The sequence below is a fragment of the Aphelocoma coerulescens genome, unplaced genomic scaffold (genome assembly GCF_041296385.1).
Source record: "Aphelocoma coerulescens isolate FSJ_1873_10779 unplaced genomic scaffold, UR_Acoe_1.0 HiC_scaffold_345, whole genome shotgun sequence".
NCBI lineage: Eukaryota > Metazoa > Chordata > Aves > Passeriformes > Corvidae > Aphelocoma > Aphelocoma coerulescens.
Window position 1 is genome coordinate 29,231 of NW_027183688.1, and position 20,819 is coordinate 50,049.

Below are 20,819 nucleotides of genomic sequence, written 5' to 3' on the forward strand. Positions count from 1 at the left end.
TCCCCCCAAATCCCCCAAAATCCCTCAAATCCACCCCAAAATCCCCCAAATCCACCCCAAAATCTCCCAAAACCACCCCAAAATGGCTGAAATCCACCCCAAAACGGCCGAAATTCAGTCCAAAATCCCCCAAATTCACCCCAAAACGGCCGAAATTCACCCCGAAACGGCCCAAAATCCACCTGAAACGGCCGAAATTCACCCCAAAATCCCCCAAATCCACCCCAAAATCCCCCAAATTCACCCCCAAAATCCCCCCAAATTCACCCCAAAACGGCCGAAATTCACCCCAAAATCCCCCAAATCCCCCCAAATCCACCCCAAAATGGCTGAAATTCACCCCGAAACGGCCCCAATTCACCCCAAAATGGCCCAAAATCCACCCAAAATCACTGAAATTCCACCCCAAATGCCCCAAAATCCCCCCCAAATCCCCCCAAATCCACCCAAAATCCCCCAAAATCCCCCCCAAATCCCCCAAATTCCACCCGAAATCCCCCAAAATCCACCCAAAATCCCCCAAATTCCACCCGAAATCCGCCAGGATTTTCCCGAAATCCCCCAAAATCTTCCCGAAGCTGCTCCAGATCCCAAAATCCCTCAAATTCCTCCCAAAATCCCCCAAAATCTCCCCAAATTTTCCCGAAATCCACCCGAAATCCCCCCAAATCCACCCGAAATCCCCCCAAATCCACCTGAAATCCCCCAAAATTTCCCCGAATTCCCCCAAAATCCCCCCAAAATCCCCCAGGATTTTCCCAAAATCCCCCAAAATCCCCCCAAAATCCCCCAAAATTTCCCCGAATTCCCTCAAATTCTGCCCAAAATCCCCCAAAATTTCCCCGAATTCCCCCAAAATCCCCCCAACCCCCCCCCCAAATTTCCCCCAAATCCCCGAGATTGGCCCCGAAATTGCCCAAAATCGCCCGAATTCTCCCCAAAACCTGGGGGGGCTCCTGGGCCGGGAGCGGCTGCGGCTGCTCCGGGAGCGGCTCCGGGAGCGGCTCCTGCGGGAGGAGCTGGCCAGGATCGGCCACCAGTACCCCGAGGTGAGACTGGTTTATACTGGTTTGGACTGGGTTGGACTGGGAGGGGGGGAATTGGGGGAAAAAAGGCGAAATTTGGGTAAAAATCGGTGAAAAAATGGGGAAAAATGGGTAAAAAATGGGTTAAAAGTGGGGGGAAAAGGGTTAAAAGTGGCTGAGAAAGGGACTTGGGGTTACTGGTTTGGACTGGGTTGGACTGGTTTGGACTGGGAGGGGGGGAATTGGGGGAAAAAAGGCGAAATTTGGGTAAAAATCGGTGAAAAAATGGGGAGAAATGGTTAAAAAATGGTTAAAAATGGGGAAAAAAGGGTTAAAAGGTGGGATTTGGGGTTACTGGTTTGGACTGGTTTATACTGGTTTATGCTGGTTTCAGCTGGGAGGGACTGGGGAGGGATTGGGTGGTGCTGAGCCTGATCTGTACTGGTCTGTTCTGGTCCATACTGATCCATACTGGTCCATACTGGTCCGTACTGGTCCATACTGCTCCGTATTGGTTTATACCGGCCCATACTGGTCCATACTGGTCCGTACCGGTCCGTACCGGTCCATACTTGTCCATACTGGTTTATACCGGTCCATACCGGTCCATACTGGTTTATACCGGTCCATACCGGTCCATACTGGTCCGTACTGGTCCGTACTGGTCCATACTGGTCCGTATTGGTTATACTGGTTCGTACTGGTCCGTACTGGTCCGTACCGGTCCATACTGGTCCGTACTGGTTTATAGCGGTCTGTACTGGTTTATACCGGTCCATACTGGTCCATACCGGTCGGTAGCAGTCTGTACCGGTCCGTACTGGTCCGTAGTGGTCTGTACTGGTCCGTACTGCTCCATACCAGTCTGTACCGGTCCGTACCGGTCCATACTGGTTTATACCGGTCCATACCGGTCCATACCGGTCTGTACTGGTCCGTACTGGTCCGTACTGGTCCATACTTGTTCATACTGGTCCGTACCGCTCCATACTGGTCCGTACTGGTCCGTACTGGTTTATAGCGGTCCGTACCGGTTTATACCGGTCTGTACCGGTCCATAGCGGTCCGTAGCGGTCCGTAGCGGTCCGTACTGGTCCGTACTGGTCCGTACTGGTTTATACCGGTCCGTAGCGGTCCGTAGCGGTCCGTACCGGTCCGTACTGGTCCGTACTGGTCCGTACTGGTTTATACCGGTCCGTAGCGGTCTGTAGCGGTCCGTACCGGTCCGTACTGGTCCGTACTGGTCCGTACTGGTTTATACCGGTCCGTAGCGGTCCGTAGCGGTCCGTACTGGTCCGTACTGGTCCGTACTGGTTTATACCGGTCCGTAGCGGTCCGTACTGGTCCGTACTGGTCCGTACTGGTCCGTACTGGTTTCCGGCAGGCCCTGGGCCGCTGCCGCTCGCTGCTGGGCCGCTGCCGCTGGCTGGGGGAGGGGCAGGCGCTGCTGGACGGGGGGAGGGGCCGGTACCTGCTGGCCAAGGGCGGGGCCCTGCTGCTCAAGATCCGGTAAGGGCCTCCTTTGCATCTCATTTGCATCTCATTCGCATCTCATCCGCATCTCCTTCGCATGCGCGGGGGGCGGACGGGGCGGTTCCCCGTTCAGCCCAGTTACCCCAGGTCCCTTCCCAGTTCAGCCCAGTTACCCCAGACCCTCCCCCAGTTCATCCCAGTTCACCCCAGACCCCTTCCCAGTTCATCCCAGTTCACCCCAGACCCCTTCCCAGTTCATCCCAGTTACCCCAGACCCTCTCCCAGTCCATCCCAGTTCACCCCAGACCCTCTCCCAGTCCATCCCAGTCCATCCCAGTGACCCCAGACCCCCTCCCAGTCCATCCCAGTCCATCCCAGTCTATCCCAGTTCACCCCAGACCCTCTCCCAGTTCATCCCAGTCCATCCCAGTTCATCCCAGACCCTCTCCCAGTCCATCCCAGTGACCCCAGACCCTCTCCCAGTCCATCCCAGTCCATCCCAGTGACCCCAGACCCTCTCCCAGTCCATCCCAGTCCATCCCAGTGACCCCAGACTCCCTCCCAGTCCATCCCAGTCCATCCCAGTGACCCCAGACCCTCTCCCAGTCTATCCCAGTCCGTCCCAGTGACCCCAGACCCTCTCCCAGTCCATCCCAGTTCACCCCAAACCCTCTCCCAGTTCATCCCAGTGACCCCACACCCCCTCCCAGTCCATCCCAGTGACCCCAGACCCTCTCCCAGTCCATCCCAGTGACCCCAGACCCCCTCCCAGTCCATCCCAGTTCATCCCATTGACCCCAGACCCCCTCCCAGTCCATCCCAGTGACCCCAGACCCCCTCCCAGTCCATCCCAGTCCATCCCATTGACCCCAGACCCTCTCCCAGTCCATCCCAGTCCATCCCAGTTCACCCCAGACCCCCTCCCAGTCCATCCCAGTCCATCCCATTGACCCCAGACCCCCTCCCAGTCCATCCCATTGACCCCAGACCCTCTCCCAGTCCATCCCAGTCCATCCCAGTTCATCCCAGTCCATCCCAGTTCACCCCAGACCCTCTCCCAGTCCATCCCAGTCCATCCCAGTCCATCCCAGTCCGTCCCAGTGACCCCGCCCCCCCTCGCCGCGCCCCATCTCATGAATATTCATCAGGCTGGAGGAGCTGCGCCTGCTGTTGGACACCTACCCCGCCCCCACCGTCCGGGCCCACCGGCGAATCAGGTGCCAGCCCTGCCCCCCTCATTAGCATACCCCCGGCCTCATTAGCATAACCCCGGCCCCGCCCCTCCCCAGCCTCACCCAGCCCCGCCCTCCTCATTAGCATAACCCCCGGCCTCATTAGCATAACATCGGCCCCTCGGCAGCCTCACCCAGCCCCGCCCTCCTCATTAGCATAACCCCCGGCCTCATTAGCATAACATCGGCCCCTCGGCAGCGTCACCCAGCCCCGCCCCTCATTAGCATAACCCAAGCCTGCTCCCCCTCATTAGCATCGATGCAAAGTGGCCCGACAGGGCCCAGCCTCCTCATTAACATAATGTTCCTCATTAGCGTAGTCACACCCCTCATTAACATGATGATGATCCTCATTAGAATGGGCACACCCATCATTAACGTAACCACCCCCTCATTAACATAACCCTCCTCATTTCCATACTCTCCTCATTACCATAACCCACCCCTCATTACCATAACCCACTCTAATTACCACAACCCACCCCTCATTATCATAACCCCCCCTTCATTACCATAACCCACTCTAATTACCATAACCCCCCTTCATTACCATAACCCCACCCCTCATTACCATAACCCACTCTAATTACCATAACCCCCCTTCATTACCATAACCCCACCCCTCATTACCATAACCCACTCTAATTACCATAACCCACCCTCATTACCATAACCCCACCCCTCATTACCATAACCCACTCTAATTACCATAACCCCCCTTCATTACCATAACCCCACCCCTCATTACCATAACTCCCATTCCCACAACTCCTCATTACCATAACCCACTCTTAATTGCCATAACCCACCCTCATTACCATAACCCACCCTCATTACCATAACCGCACCCTCCTTATCATAACCCACCCTTCATTACCATAACCCACTCTAATTACCATAACCTCCTCTTCATTACCATAACCCACTCTAATTACCGTAACACACCCCTCATTACCGTAACCCACCCCTCATTACCATAAACCACCCTCATTACCATAACCTCCATTCCCACAACCCCTCATTACCATAATCCCCCCTTCATTACTGTAACCTACCCTCATTACCATAACCGCACCCTCCTTATCATAATCCACTCTAATTACTATAACCGTACCCTCATTACCATAACCGTACCCTCATTACCATAACCCACCCCTCATTACCGTAACCCACCCTCATTACCATAACCGTACCCTCATTACCATAACCCACCCTCATTACCATAACCGTACCCTCCTTATCATGACGCACCCCTCATTACCATAACCCCCATTCCCATAACTCCTCATTACCATAACCCCTCATTACCATAACCCCTCATTACCATAACCCACCCTCATTACCATAAACCCACCCCTCATTACCATAACCCCATTCCCATAACCCCTCCCCCTCCCAAGCCCCTCCCCCCCACAAGCCCCTCCCCCTCACAAGCCCCTCCCCCTAAGCCCCTCCCCTCACAACCCCCTCCCCTCCCAACCCCCTCCCCCTCCCTAAGCCCCTCCCCCTCCCAACCCCCCTCCCCTCCCAACCCCCTCCCCCTCCCTAAGCCCCTCCCCCTCCCTAAGCCCCTCCCCCTCCCAACCCCCTCCCCTCCCAACCCCCTCCCCCTCCCAAGCCCCTCCCCCTCCCCAAGCCCCTCCCCCTCACAATCCCCTCCCCTCACAAACCCCTCCCCTCCCTAAGCCCCTCCCCCTCCCTAAGCCCCTCCCCCTCCCAACCCCCTCCCCCTCACAATCCCCTCCCCCTCCCCACGCCCCTCCCCCTCACCAGCCCCTCCCCCTCCCTACACCCCTTCCCCTCACAAGCCCCTCCCCTCCCAAACCCCCTCCCCCTCCCTAAGCCCCTCCCCCTCCCAACCCCCGCCCCCTCCCAACCCCCTCCCCCTCACAATTCCCTCCCCCTCACAAGCCCCTCCCCCTCACCAGCCCCTCCCCCTTTGCAGGGACTCCCTCACCGAGGGGCTCCGCGCCGCCGAGGCCGAGGCCGCCATCTTGGGGGCGGAGCTGGCGGCGCTGCGGGAGCTGGGCCCGGAGCTGCGGGCGCTGGCGCTGGAGCTGGGCCGGCTCCGCCGGGAATGCGCCCACCGGCGCTGGGCCCTCCTGCAGCTCCGCCCCCCGCCCCCGTGACGTCACCGCGCCTCATTAAAATACCGCCGGCACCGCCCCCTCGCCTCCGCCTCCTCTTCTCTGTGGGCGGGTGATTGACAGCCGGGGTGGGGAAGGGGTGGGGCTTCAAATTCCAGCTTTGCCCATTCCCCCCCCCCCCCCCGCCCGCCCCGTCCTGGCCCGAAAATGAACCCGGAATTCCCAAAATTGCGGGGCCAGCTGGGTGATTGACAGGCAGGGCGCGCCGCCTGCCGCGGTGATTGACAGCTCGCAGAGCGCTCTCATTGGTCCAGAGCCTCTTGTGGGCGTGCCCGGCGCTCTTCGTCTTGATTGACAGCTGAGAGCGCGTTTCTATTGGCTGCAAGCCCCGCCGGGGGCGGGATTCACCTTCCCGCCACTGCCTTGATTGACGGCCAGCCCCGCGCTCTCCCATTGGCTGCGGTATTCCCGCCTCCGCTGTGATTGACGCCTCTCCGCGCTCTCCTATTGGCTCCCCGTTCGCCGTAGGCGGGCGCAGCGCCTGCGTTTTGATTGACAGCGCCGCCTCACTCTCCTATTGGCCGCGCGGGAGGCGGGCTCGGCGCTGATTGGCCGCCGCCTCACGGAGGGGGCGGGAGCAGAAGCGCAGCGATGGCGGCGGGGCCGGGAGCGGCGGGCGCCGCTCGCGTCTCCTCAGGCCGCGACCTGAGCTGCGTCCCGGAGGTGGCGGGAGCGCTGGGGGCCGTGGCCAGGCAGGGGTGAGAGCGGGACCCCCCAAAACCCCAAAAAAGATCCCAAAAATCCCATTCGGGAGCCTTAAAAACCTTCCTTGAAATTCCCCCCCCCCTCCACCCCCTCGTGCGCCGGGGAGGGCCCAAACCGCCCGTGGGAGCCTCAAACCCTGTCCGGAATCTCCAAATCCCCTCAGGGATCCCCAAATCCCCTCAGGGATCTCCCAAATCCTCTCAGGGACCCCAAATCCCCTCAGGGATCCCCAAATCCCCTCAGGGATCGCCACATTCCTTATGGAATCCTCAGATCGCCTCAGGGATCTCCCAAATCCCTTCAGGGATCCCCCAAATCCTCTCAGGGACCCCAAATCCCCTCAGGGATCCCCCAAATCCCCTCAGGGATCGCCACATTCCTTATGGAATCCTCAGATTGCCTCAGGGATCCCCCAAATCCCTTCAGGGATCTCCCAAATCCTCTCAGGGACCCCAAATCCCCTCAGGGATCCCCCAAATCCCCTCAGGGATCGCCACATTCCCTATGGAATCCTCAGATCGCCTCAGGGATCTCCCAAATCCCTTCAGGGATCCCCCAAATCCTCTCAGGGACCCCAAATCCCCTCAGGGATCCCCCAAATCCCCTCAAGGATCACCAAATCCCCTCAGGGACCCCAAATCCTCTCAAGGATCCCCAAATCTCCTCAGGGATCCCCCAAATCCCCTCATGGATCTCCCAAATCCCCTCAGGGACCCCAAATCCTCTCAAGGATCCCCAAATCTCCTCAGGGATCCCCCAAATCCCCTCATGGATCGCCACATTCCTTCTGGAATTCCCAGATCCCCTCAGGGATCCCCCACATCCCCTCAGGGACCCCCAAATTCCTTCAGGGATCCCCAAAATCCCCCCCAAATTCCCCTAAATCCCCTCAGGGATCCCCAAATCCCCTCAGGGATCCCCCAAATCCCCCTCAAGGATCCCCAAATCCCCTCAGGGACCGCCAAATTCCTTCAGGGATCCCCAAAATCCCCCCCAAATTCCCCCAAATCCCCTCAGGATCCCCCAAATCCCCCTCAAGGATCCCCAAATCCCCTCAGGGACCCCCAAATTCCTTCAGTGATCCCCAAAATCCCCCCCAAATTCCCCTAAATCCCCTCAGGGATCCCCAAATCCCCTCAGGGATCCCCCAAATCCCCCTCAAGGATCCCCAAATCCCCTCAGGGACCCCCAAATTCCTTCAGGGATCCCCAAAATCCCCCCCAAATTCCCCTAAATCCCCTCAGGGATCCCCAAAAATCCCCTCAGGAATTCCCAAATCCCCCCAAATTCCCCCCAATCCCCTCAGGATCTCCCAAATTCCCTCAGGGACCCCAAATCCCCCCTCCCAGTTTGCTCCCAGTTTGTCCCAGTTCCCTCCCAGTCCATCCCCGTTTGTCCCAAACCCCTCCCCGTTTGTCCCAGTTTGTTGCCAGTTTGTTCCAGTTTGTCCCAGTCCCTCCCAATCCCCTCCCAGTCCCTCCCAATCCCCTCCCAGTCCCTCCCAGTATAACCCAGTCCCTCCCAGTCCTTCCCAGTTCCCTCCCAGTTTGTCCCAAACCCTTCCCAGTCCCTCCCAGTCCCTCCCAGTCCCTCCCAGTCCCTCCCAGTCCCTCCCAGTTCACTCCCAGTCCCTCCCAATCCCTCCCAGTTCCCTCCCAGTCCCTCCCAGTCCCTACCAGTTCCCTCCCAATCACCTTCTTGTCCCTCCCAGTTTGTCCCAGTTTGTCCCAGTTTGTCCCAGATTGTCCCAGATTGTCCCAGTTCCTCCCAGTCCCTCCCAGCCCCTCCCAATCCCTCCCCAGTCGCTCCCAGTTCCCTCCCAGTCCCTCCCAGTCCCTGCCAGTGCAAACCAGTCCAAACCAGTCCCCTCCCAGTATAAACCAGTCACTCCCAGTAACCTTCCAGTCCCTCCCAGTCCCTCCCAGTTGCCCCCCAGTCCCTCCCAGTCCCTCCCAGTTGCCCCCCAGTCCCTCCCAGTCCCTCCCAGTCCCCCCCCAGTCGCTCCCAGTCCCTCCCAGCCCCTCCCAGCCCCTCCCAGTCCCCCCCCCAGTCCCTCCCAGTCCCCCCCAGTCCCTCCCAGTTGCCCCCCAGTCCCTCCCAGTCCCTCCCAGTCTATCCCAGTCCCTCCCAGCCCCTCCCAGTCCCCCCCCCCAGTCGCTCCCAGTGCCTCCCAGTCCATCCCAGTTTCCCCAGGTTCGATTTCCTCTGCATCCCGCTCTTCCACCCCCGGCACCGGCGCGAGTTCGGCCTGGAGCCGGCGCGGGACCGCCCGGGACCCCAGACCCGCTCGGACCTGGTGCTGGCCGGCAGAGGTCAGCGGCACTGGGAGCAACTGGGACAAACTGGGACAAACTGGGAGCGACTGGGACGAACTGGGAGGGGCTGGGAGGGGAGAAACGGCGAAAAAAACGGCGGAAAAAGGGTTAAAAATGGAGGAGAAAGGGGGAAAAATGGGGGTTTGGGGGGACTGGGATAAACTGGGAGGGACTGGGATAAACTGGGAGGGACTGGGAGGGGATTGGGAGGGACTGGGACAAACTGGGAGGGACTGGGAGGGGACTGGGATAAACTGGGAGGGACTGGGAGGGGATTGGGAGGGGACTGGGATAAACTGGGAGGGACTGGGAGGGGACTGGGATAAACTGGGAGGGACTGGGATGGACTGGGAGGGACTGGGAGGGAACTGGGATAAACTGGGAGGGACTGGGAGGGGATTGGGAGGGACTGGGACAAACTGGGAGGGACTGGGAGGGGACTGGGATAAACTGGGAGGGACTGGGAGGGGATTGGGAGGGGACTGGGATAAACTGGGAGGGACTGGGACAAACTGAGAGGAACTGGGAGCAACTGGGAGGGAACTGGGAGGGAACTGGGACAAACTGGGAGGGATTGGGAGGGAACTGGGACAAACTGGGAGGGACTGGGACAAACTGGGAGGGACTGGGAGGGAACTGGGACAAACTGGGAGGGATTGGGAGGGAACTGGGACAAACTGGGAGGGACTGGGACAAACTGGGAGGGACTGGGAGGGGACTGGGATAAACTGGGAGGGGACTGGGACAAACTGGGATAAACTGGGAGGGAACTGGGACAAACTGGGAGGGACTGGGAGGGGATTGGGAGGGACTGGGACAAACTGGGAGGGACTGGGAGGGGATTGGGAGGGACTGGGACAAACTGGGAGGGGGGAAAATGGAGAAAAATGGAGGAGGAAGGGTTAAAATGGGGATTTGGGGTTACTGGTTTGGACTGGTTTGGACTGGTTTATACTGGTTTGGACTGGGAGGGGTGAAAGGGGATTGGGGGGATCTGGTTTGGGGTGAATTTGGGGCATTTTGGGGTCCCTGGGGTGGATTTTGGGGTGAATTTGGGGCATTTTGGGGTGAATTTGGGGCATTTTGGGATGAATTTGGGGCATTTTGAGGTCCCTGGGGTGGATTTTGGGGTGAATTTGGGGCATTTTGGGGTTCCTGGTTGGATTTTGGGGGGAATTTGGGGCGTTTTGGGGTGAATTTGGGGCATTTTGGGGTTCCTGGTTGGATTTTGGGGCGAATTTGGGTTCCTGAGGTGGATTTTGGGGTGAATTTGGGGCATTTTGGGGTGAATTTGGGGCATTTTGAGGTCCCTGGGGTGGATTTTGGGGTGAATTTGGGGCATTTTGGGGTGAATTTGGGGCATTTTGGGGTCCCTGGGGTGGATTTTGGGGTGAATTTGGGGCATTTCGGTGTCCCCGAGTTGGATTTTGGGGTGAATTTGGGGCATTTTGGGGTGAATTTGGGGCATTTTGGGCTCCCCGAGTTGGATTTTGGGGTGAATTTGGGTTCCTGAGGTGGATTTTGGGGTGAATTTGGGGCATTTTGGGGTACCCGAGTTGGATTTTGGGGGGAATTTGGGGCATTTTGGGGTGAATTTGGGGCATTTTGAGGTCCCTGGGGTGGATTTTGGGGTGAATTTGGGGCATTTTGGGGTGAATTTGGGGCATTTTGGGGTGAATTTGGGGCATTTTGGGGTGAATTTGGGGCATTTTGGGGTCCCTGGGGTGGATTTTGGGGTGAATTTGGGGCATTTCGGTGTCCCCGAGTTGGATTTTGGGGTGAATTTGGGGCATTTTGGGGTGAATTTGGGGCATTTTGGGCTCCCCGAGTTGGATTTTGGGGTGAATTTGGGTTCCTGAGGTGGATTTTGGGGTGAATTTGGGTTCCTGAGGTGGATTTTGGGGCGAATTTGGGGCGTTTTGGGGTCCCTGGTTGGATTTTGGGGTGAATTTGGGGCATTTTGGGGTCCCTGGTTGGATTTTGGGGTGAATTTGGGGCATTTTGGGGTGAATTTGGGGCATTTTGGGGTGAATTTGGGGCATTTTGGGGTCCCTGGGGTGGATTTTGGGGTGAATTTGGGGCATTTCGGTGTCCCCGAGTTGGATTTTGGGGTGAATTTGGGGCATTTTGGGGTGAATTTGGGGCATTTTGGGCTCCCCGAGTTGGATTTTGGGGTGAATTTGGGTTCCTGAGGTGGATTTTGGGGTGAATTTGGGTTCCTGAGGTGGATTTTGGGGTGAATTTGGGGCATTTTGGGGTGAATTTGGGGCGTTTTGGGGCCCAGACTGGAACACCCTCATCGTGGGGAAGCTCTCGCCCTGGATCCGCCCGGATTCGCCCCTGGAGCACGTCCGGAGCAACTCCCAGAAAGTGAGCGCGGATTTGGGGCAATTTCCGGGCAATTTGGGCAATTTGGGGCATTTTGGGGCATTTTGGGGAATTTTTGGGGAATTTTTGGGTCCATCTGGGGGCAATTTTGGGGCATTTTTGGGAGTTTTTGGGTCCATTTTGGGGGAAAGTTTGGGGGGGTTTGGGTTCATTCAGAGGGATTTGGGGGAGGATTTGGGGGAATTTTGGGAATTTTGGGAATGTTTGGGATAAATTTGGGAATTCTGAGCTCCGGGAGCTGCATTTTGGGCAGATTTTGGGCTGAATTTGGGCGGATTTGGGGCAGAATTTAAGGTGGAATTCTGGGAATTTTGCCGGGTTCCGAGCGGGATTTTGGGGGGATTTTAGGGAATTTTGGGAATTCTGGGGTAATTTGGGGATAAATTTGGGAATTTTTGGGATAAATTTGGGAATTCCGGGCCCCAGGCCCTGCATTTTGGGGGAATTTTGGGCAGAATTTGGGCGGGTTTGGGGCTGAACTCTGCCAATTCCGCCGGGTTCCGAGCGGGGTTTTGGGGGAATTTTGGGGGAATTTTGGGGGGAATTTGGGGGGATTTTGGGGATTTTGGGAATTCCGAGGTAATTTTGGGATAATTTTGGGCTAAATTTGGGAATTCCGAGCTCCAGGCCCTGCATTTTGGGCGGATTTTGGGCTGAATTTGGGTGGATTTGGGGCAGAATTTAAGGCGGAGTTCTGGGAATTCCACTGAGTTCCAAGCAGGATTTTGGGGAAATTTTTGGGAATTCCGGGAATTTCGGGAATTTTGGGATAATTTTGGGCTAAATTTGGGAATTCTGAGCTCCAGGCCCTGCATTTTGGGCGGATTTTGGGCTGAATTTGGGCGGATTTGGGGCTGAACTCTGCCAATTCCGCCGGGTTCCGAGCGGGGTTTTGGGGGAATTTTGGGGGAATTTTGGGGATTTTGGGGAATTTTGGGAATTCCGGGGTAATTTTGGGATAATTTTGGGCTAAATTTGGGAATTGTGGGCCCCAGGCCCTGCGGCAGGAGTTGGATTTCGGGGCCTACCTGGGCCTGGCCGCTCACCTGGTGCCCCTCAGGGGGGGGCACAACCCCAACCTGGCGCGGGGGCTCAGCGCCCACCTGCACTGCGGGCACCACTCCACACAGGTACTGGGAGGGACTGGGAGCGACTGGGAGGGACTGGGAGCGACTGGGAGGGACTGGGAGGGGAAAAAACGGTGAAAAACGGGTGAAAAATGGAGGAGAAAGGGTTAAAAATGGGGATTTGGGGGGATTGGGAGGGACTGGGAGGGACTGGGAGGGACTGGGAGGGACTGGGAGGGAACTGGGAGGGACTGGGAGTGACTGGTTTGTGGTATTTCCTTACTGGTTTGTACTGGTTTGGGGCCTGGGGTTACTGCGAGAGACTGGGAGGGACTGGGATGAACTGGGAGGGGACTGGGAGGGACTGGGATGAACTGGGAGGGAACTGGGAGGGGACTGGGAGGGACTGGGAGGAACTGGGACGGCTCCAGGGGGTCACTGGGAGGTCCCCAGTCCCTTATTGGACCCTACTGGTTTGTACTGGTCTGTACTGCTTTATACTGGTCCCTACTGGTCCATACTGGTCTATACTGGTCCGTACTGCTCCTTACTGGTCCGTACTGGTCCGTACTGGCCCATACTGGTTTATACTGGTCCATACTGGTCCATACTGGTCCGTACCGGTCCATACTGGTCCATACTGGTCCTTACCGGTCCGTACTGGTCCGTACTGGTCCTTACCAGTCCGTACTGGTTCGTACTGGTCCATACTGGTTTATACCAGTCCATACCGGTCTGTACTGATCCATACTGGTTTATACTGGTCCATACTGGTCCATACTGGTGCATACCGGTCCTTAATGGTCCATACTGGTTTATACCAGTCCATACCAGTCTGTATTGATCCATACTGGTTTATACTGGTCCATACTGGTCCATACCGGTCCTTAATGGTCCATACTGGTCCATACTGGTCCATACCAGTCCATACTGGTCCTTACTGGTCCATACCGGTCCTTACTGGTCCATACCGGTCCTTAATGGTCCATACTGGTCCATACTGGTCCATACTGGTTTATAGCGGTCTCTACTGGTCCATACTGGTCCATACCGGTCCTTAATGGTCCATACTGGTTTATACCGGTCCATACTGGTCCATACTGGTCCATACCGGTTTATACCGGTCCGTACCGGTCCGTACTGGTCCTTACTGGTCGGTACTGGGCAGTTCTGGGTGCAGGTGCCGCTGGTGGCGCCCGAGGACGGCCGCGATGACGTCATCGGCAACGAGGCCCCGCCCCCCGAGGGCGGCAACGAGGAGAGGACGTGGGAATGGTGCGAAAAAGGAGGATTTTGGGCAAAAAGGGGGATCGGGGGGAAAAAGGGGATTTTGGGGGGAAAAAGGGGATTTTGGGCAAAAAGGGGATTTTGGGGGGAAAAAGGGGATTTTGGGGGGAAAAAGGGGATTTTGGGCAAAAGGGGGATTTTGGGCAAAAAGGGGATTTTGGGGGGAAAAAGGGGGATTTTGGGGGAAAAAGGGGGATTTTGGGCAAAAAGGGGATTTTGGGGGGAAAAAGGGGGATTTTGGGGGAAAAAAGGGGGATTTTGGGCAAAAAGGGGATTTTGGGGGGAAAAAGGGGATTTTGGGCAAAAAGGGGATTTTGGGGGGAAAAAGGGGGATTTTGGGCAAAAAGGGGATTTTGGGCAAAAAGGGGATTTTGGGTGAAAAAAGGGGGATTTTGGGCAAAAAGGGGATTGGGGGGAAAAAGGGGATTTTGGGGGAAAAAAGGGGGATTTCGGGCAAAAAGGGGATTTTGGGCAAAAAGGGGATTTTGGGTGAAAAAAGGGGGATTTTGGGCAAAAAGGGGATTGGGGGGAAAAAGGGGGATTTTGGGCAAAAGGGGGATTTTGGGGAAAAGGGGATTTTGGGGGGAAAAAGGGGGATTTTGGGCAAAAAGGGGATTTTGGGGTGAAAAAGGGGGATTTTGGGCAAAAAGGGGATTTTGGGGAAAACGGGGATTTTGGGCAAAAGGGGATTTTGGGCAAAAAGGGGATTTTGGGGGGAAAAAGGGGGATTTTGGGCAAAGGGGGATTTTGGGGGAAAAAAGGGGGATTTTGGGCAAAAAGGGGATTTTGGGGGGAAAAAGGGGATTTTGGGGAAAAGGGGATTTTGGGCAAAAAGGGGATTTTGGGCAAAAGGGGGAATTTTGGGGGGAAAAAGGGGGATTTTGGGCAAAGGGGGATTTTGGGGGGAAAAAGGGGGATTTTGGGCAAAAAGGGGATTTTGGGGTGAAAAAGGGGGATTTTGGGCAAAAAGGGGATTTTGGGGGGAAAATGGGGATTTTGGGGGAAAAAGGGGGATTTTGGGCAAAAAGGGGATTTTGGGGGAAAAGGGGATTTTGGGGGGAAAAAGGGGGAATTTTGGGGGGAAAAAGGGGGATTTTGGGCAAAAGGGGGATTTTGGGGTGAAAAAGGGGGATTTTGGGCAAAAAGGGGATTTTGGGGAAAAGGGGATTTTGGGGGGAAAAAGGGGGATTTTGGGGAAAAGGGGATTTTGGGCAAAAAGGGGATTTTGGGCAAAAGGGGGAATTTTGGGGGGAAAAAGGGGGATTTTGGGCAAAGGGGGATTTTGGGGGGAAAAAGGGGGATTTTGGGCAAAAAGGGGATTTTGGGGGGAAAAAGGGGGATTTTGGGCAAAGGGGGATTTTGGGGGGAAAAAGGGGGATTTTGGGCAAAAAGGGGATTTTGGGGGGAAAAAGGGGGATTTTGGGCAAAAGGGGGATTTTGGGCAAAAGTGGGGATTTTGGGGGAAACCAGGGAATTTGGGGGAAAAACGGGAAATTTGGGAGAAAAACAGGGATTTTGGGGCTAAAAATGGGGATTTTTGGAGGAAAATGGGGATTTTGGGCAAAAATGGGAAATTTGGGATAAAAAATGGGAAATTTGGGGGAAAAATGGGGATTTTTGGGGAAAAACTGGGGATTTTGGGGGGAATTTGGGAGATTCCGGGTTCTTGGGTGGATTATCGGCTCATTTTGGGTTGATTTTGGTGGATTTTGGGGTGAATCTGGGCCGTTTTGGGGTTCCTGGGTGGGTTTTGGCTCATTTTGGGTTGATTTGGGCAGATTTTGGGGTGATTTTGGGGTGATTTGGGGCCGATTTTTGGCCGTTTTGGGGTTCCTGGGTGGGTTTCGGCTCAGTTTGGGTTGATTTTGGCGGATTTTGGGTTGATTTGGGTTGATTTTGGGCTGATTTTGGGTTGATTTGGGGCCATTTCAGGGTTCCTGGGTGGGTTTCGGCTCAGTTTGGGTTGATTTGGGCAGATTTTGGGTTGGTTTGGGCTGATTTTGGGGTGAATTTGGGCCGTTTTGGGGTTCCTGGGTGGGTTTCGGCTCAGTTTGGGTTGATTTTGGCGGATTTTGGGTTGATTTGGGTTGATTTTGGGCTGATTTTGGGCTGATTTGGGGCCGTTTTGGGGTTCCTGGGTGGGTTTCGGCGGATTTTGGGTTGATTTTGGCGGATTTTGGGTTGATTTTGGCGGATTTTGGGTTGATTTGGGTTGATTTTGGGCTGATTTGGGGCTGATTTGGGGCCGTTTTGGGGTTCCTGGGTGGGTTTCGGCTCAGTTTGGGTTGATTTGGGCAGATTTTGGGTTGATTTGGGCTGATTTTGGGGTGAATTTGGGCCGTTTTGGGGTTCCTGGGTGGGTTTCGGCTCAGTTTGGGTTGATTTTGGCGGATTTTGGGTTGATTTGGGTTGATTTTGGGCTGATTTGGGGCCGTTTTGGGGTTCCTGGGTGGGTTTCGGCGGATTTTGGGTTGATTTTGGTGGATTTTGGGTTGATTTGGGGCCATTTCAGGGTTCCTGGGTGGATTTTGGGCTGATTTTGGGCTGATTTGGGGCCATTCTGGGCTGATTTTTGGATGTTTTGGGGTTCCTGGGTGGGTTTTGGCTCAGTTTGGGTTGATTTGGGCAGATTTTGGGTTGATTTGGGCTGATTTTGGGGTGAATTTGGGCCGTTTTGGGTCCCGCAGGTGGCACAACTTCCGGACGCTGCTGGACTACAACAAACGCGTGGCGCTGGGTGAGGGGCGGGGCCGCGGGGGGGGGGCGATTTGCATAAAGGGGCGGGGCCTCGACGTGGGATTTGCATAAAGGGGCGGGGCCTCGGGGCGATTTGCACGAAGGGGTTGGGCCTCAACGGGTGGGATTTGCATAAAGGGGCGGGGCATCGGGTGGGATTTGCATAAAGATGTGGGGCATTGAGTGGGATTTGCATAAAGGGGTGGGGCCTCAGGGCAGGATTTGCATAAAGGGGCAGGGCCTTGTGGTGATTTGCATAAAAGGGTGGGGCCTTGGGGCGGGATTTGCATAAAGGGGAGGGACCTTAAGGTGGGATTTGCATAAATGGGTGGGGCCTCGGGGCAATTTGCATAAAGGGGTGGGGCCTCAACGGGCGGGATTTGCATAAAAAAGTGAGGCCTTGGGGTGATTTGCATAAAGGGGCGTGGCCTCAAGGCGGGATTTGCATAAAGATGTGGGGCCTTGCCTGAAAATGTGTTCATTTGCATAAAGGGGTGGGGCTTCAGAGCAGGATTTGCATAAGGGGGTGGGGCCTCAGTGGGCGAGATTTGCATAAAGGGGCGGGGTTTGGGGTGGGATTTGCATAAAGGGGTGGGGCCTCGAGCGATTTGCATAGAAAGGTAGGGCCTAACCCCTATACTGGTTTGTACTGGTCTGAACTGGTTTGGAGCCACTCTAGTGCCTTATACTGGTCTGTAGTGGTTTGTACTGGTTCATACTGGTCCATACTGGTTTGTAGTGGTTTGTACTGGTTCCTACTGGGCTGAACTGGCAAAAATCCAGGTCCTAACTCACCCCTATACTGGTTTAAACTGGTTTGAACTGGTTTGGAGCCATTCTAGTGCCTTATACTGGTCTATAGTGGTTTATACTGGTCCATACTGGTTTATACTGGTTTGTATTGGTTTCTACTGGTTCCTACTGGGCTGATCTGGCAAAAATCCAGGTCTTAACTCACCCCTATACTGGTTTGGACTGGTTTGGAGCCATTCTAGTGCCTTATACTGGTCCATAGTGGTTTATACTGGCCTGTACTGGTTTCTACTGGTTCATACTGGTTTAAACTGGTTCATACGGGGCTGAACTGGCAGAAATCCACGCCCTAACTCACCCCTATACTGGTTTGTACTGGTTGGAACTGGTTTGGAGCCATTCTAGTGCCTTATACTGGTTCATACTGGTCCATACTGGTCCATACTGGTTTATACTGGTCCGTACTGGTTTCCCGCAGCCCTGGAGCTGGGCCCGGACCTGTCGTCGGCGCCGGCGCTGGCGCGCTGGCTGGGGGAGCCGGGTTGTACTGGCTTGGACTGGTTTGAAGTGGTTTGGAGCCATTCTAGTGCCTTATACTGGTCCATAGTGGTTTATACTGGTTTATAGTGGTTTATACTGGTTTATACTGGTTTAAACTGGTTCATACTGGGCTGATCTGGCAGAAATCTAGGCCCTAACTTACCCCTATGCTGGTTTATACTGGTTTGAACTGGTTTGGAGCCATTCTAGTGCCTTATACTGCTCCGTACTGGTTTGTACTGGTCCATACTGGTCCATACTGGTTTATACTGGTCCGTACTGGTTTCCCGCAGCCCTGGAGCTGGGCCCGGACCTGCCGTCGGCGCCGGCGCTGGCGCGCTGGCTGGGGGAGCCGGTGAGGGCGGCGCTGCTCCCCACCCGCCTCTTCCTCACCAACAAGAAGGGGTTCCCAGTGCTGGGCCGGGGGCACCAGCGGCTGCTGGGGCAGCTGCTCAAGGTACTGGGGCAAACTGGGACGAACTGGGAGGGACTGGGAGGGACTGGGAGGGAGCGGCGGGGGAAAAAACGGGGAAAAAACGGCAGAAAAAGGGTTAAAAATGGAAGAGAAAGGGGGAAAAATGGGATTTGGGGGGATTGGTTTGGACTGGGAGGGACTGGGACGGGATTGGGAGGGACTGGGGGGGAACTGGGAGGGACTGGGAGGGACTGGGAGGGGATTGGGAGGGGATTGGGAGGGAACTGGGAGGGGATTGGGAGGGACTGGGAGGGACTGGGAGGGACTGGGGGGGACTGGGAGGGACTGGGAGGGGATTGGGAGGGAACTGGGAGGGACTGGGAGGATCCGACACTGCTCCGTACTGGTTTATACTGGTTCCTATGTGTCCATACTGGTTTATAGTGGTTGATACTGGTCCGTACTGGTCCATACTGGTCTGTACTGGTTTCCCTGGTCCTGATGACCCCCTGGCCCATACTAGTCCATACCGGTCCATACTGGTCCATACTGGTTTGTATCAGTTTGTACTGGTCTATACTGGTCCATAGCAGGTTATACTGCTCTATAGTGCTCTATACTGGTCCGTACTGGTCCATACTGGTTTATACTGGTCCATACTGGTTTCCCCCGCAGCTGGACATGCAGATCATCCTGCAGGGCTGTCCCCGGCACGGCGGCCGCCTTGGTCCATACTGGTCCATACTGGTCCATAGTCATTTATCCTGGTTTATAGTGGTCCGTACTGGTCCGTACTGGTCCATACTGGTCTATACTGGTCCGTACTGGTTTCCCCCGCAGCTGGACGTGCAGATCATCCTGCAGGGCTGTCCCCGGCACGGCGGCCGCCTTGGTCCATACTGGTCCATACTGGTCCATAGCAGTTTATCCTGGTTTATCGTGGCTTATACTGGTCCGTACTGGTCCGTACTGGTCCATACTGGTCTATACTGGTCCGTACTGGTTTCCCCCGCAGCTGGACGTGCAGATCATCCTGCAGGGCTGTCCCCGGCACGGCGGCCGCCTTGGTCCATACTGGTTCATACTGGTCCATAGCAGTTTATCCTGGTTTATCGTGGCTTATACTGGTCCGTACTGGTCCGTACTGGTCCATACTGGTTTATACTGGTCCGTACTGGTTTCCCCCGCAGCTGGACGTGCAGATCATCCTGCAGGGCTGTCCCCGGCACGGCGGCCGCCCGCTCTCGGCCTACCTGCAGTACCTGGAGCACCTGGGCCAGCACCGGCCCCCGCCCTCGGCCTACGAGCTCTACGCCCGCGGCTACGAGGACTACCTGCAGAGCCCGCTGCAGGTGGGCGGGGCCTGGCCGGGGGGGGGCGGGGCCTAAAGGGGCGGGGCTCGGGGGGCGAAATTTGGGTGAGAAACGGGCGAAAAATGGGTCAGAAATGGGCAAAAATGGGCAAAAGTAGGTCAGAATGGGGAAGGAAAGGGTTAAAATAAGGGGAAGGGGCGTGGCTTAGTGAGAAAGGGGCGGGGCTTAAATGGGAGGGGGCGGGGCCTAAAGGGGCGGGGCTTGGGGGCGAAATTTGGGTGAGAAACGGGCAAAAAATGGGTCAGAAATGGGCAAAAATGGGTAAAAATGGGGTAGGAAAGGGTTAAATTAAAGAGGAAGGGGGCGTGGCTTAGTGAGAAAGGGGCGGGGCTTAAATGGGAGGGGCGGGGCCTCACCTGGGAGGGGATTTTGGGGAAATTTGGGTCCAAAACGGGGCAAAAATGGGCAAAAATGAGGAATTTGGGATAAAAATGGGGCTTTTTGGGGGAAAAAAAGGGAAATTTGGGTGGAAAACTGGGGAAAATTTGGGGGAAAATGTGGGAATTTGGGGAAAAAATGAGAGTTTTGGGGAAAAATGAGGATTTTGGGGGGAAAAGGGGAAATTTGGGGAAAAATGGGGAATTTGGGGGGAAAAATGGGGAATTTTGGATAAATGGGGATTTGGGGGGGGGAATGAGGAAAATTTGGGGGGAAAAATTGGGCTAAGAAATGGGGATTTTGGTGGAAAAACGGGGATTTTGGGGTAGAAATGAGGATTTTGGGGAAAAAATGAGGATTTTGGTCAAAATCAGGGGTAAATGGGAATTTTGAGTGGGAAAAGGGGGAATTTTGGGGGAAAAATAGGAATGTTGGTCAAAACGGGGTGAAAAATGGGAATTTGGGGTAGAAATTGGGGAATTTTGGGTAGAAAATGGGGCATTTTGGGCGGGAAAAGTGGGAATTTTTTGGCGGGAAGAGCGGGGATTTTGGGTAGAAAACCAGGGATTTTGGGTGGAAAAGCGGGGATTCTGAGTGAGAAAAGTGGGAATTTTTTGGCGGGAAGAGTGGGGAATTTTGGCGGGAAAAACGGGGATTTTGGGTGGGAAAAGTGGGAATTTTGGGCGGAAAATGTGGGGAATTTTTGGGGGAAAAGCGGGGATTTTTTGGTGGGAAAAAGCGGGGATTTTGAGTGAGAAAAGTGGGAATTTTGGGCGGGAAATGTGGGGAATTTTTGGGGGAAAAGCGGGGATTTTGGGTGGGAAAAGCGGGGATTTTTTGGCGGGAAAAACGGAAATTTTGAGTGAGAAAAGTGGGAATTTTGGGCGGGAAAAGCGGGAATTTTGGCGGGAGAAGTGGGATTTTGGGTAAAAAAGTAAGAATTTTGGGCGGGAAAAGCGGAAAATTCGGGCGGGAAAAGCAGCAA

At 55.5% G+C, this 20,819-nt stretch overlaps 1 protein-coding gene and 1 long non-coding RNA gene across 4 annotated transcripts in view; both read left to right on the forward strand.

Moving 5' to 3' along the window:
• Positions 1-912: 912 nt before the first annotated feature.
• On the forward strand, positions 913-5,896 carry LOC138101592 (uncharacterized). Its single transcript, XR_011147214.1, has 4 exons — positions 913-1,049; positions 2,410-2,534; positions 3,647-3,715; positions 5,676-5,896. It is a non-coding gene; the product is annotated as an uncharacterized lncRNA (long non-coding RNA).
• A 564-nt stretch (positions 5,897-6,460) lies between these two features.
• PRMT5 (protein arginine methyltransferase 5) overlaps positions 6,461-20,819 on the forward strand; it is a 34,528-nt gene continuing 20,169 nt past the window's right edge. For all 3 annotated transcript variants that reach the window (XM_068999351.1, XM_068999352.1, XM_068999353.1), the window contains exons 1-8: positions 6,461-6,575; positions 8,776-8,894; positions 11,182-11,267; positions 12,281-12,415; positions 13,521-13,627; positions 16,327-16,376; positions 17,962-18,125; positions 19,274-19,435. In XM_068999351.1, the coding sequence (XP_068855452.1) occupies positions 6,469-6,575; positions 8,776-8,894; positions 11,182-11,267; positions 12,281-12,415; positions 13,521-13,627; positions 16,327-16,376; positions 17,962-18,125; positions 19,274-19,435 (930 nt within the window). In that variant the 5' untranslated portion in view covers positions 6,461-6,468. The remainder of the gene's footprint in view (positions 6,576-8,775; positions 8,895-11,181; positions 11,268-12,280; positions 12,416-13,520; positions 13,628-16,326; positions 16,377-17,961; positions 18,126-19,273; positions 19,436-20,819) is intronic.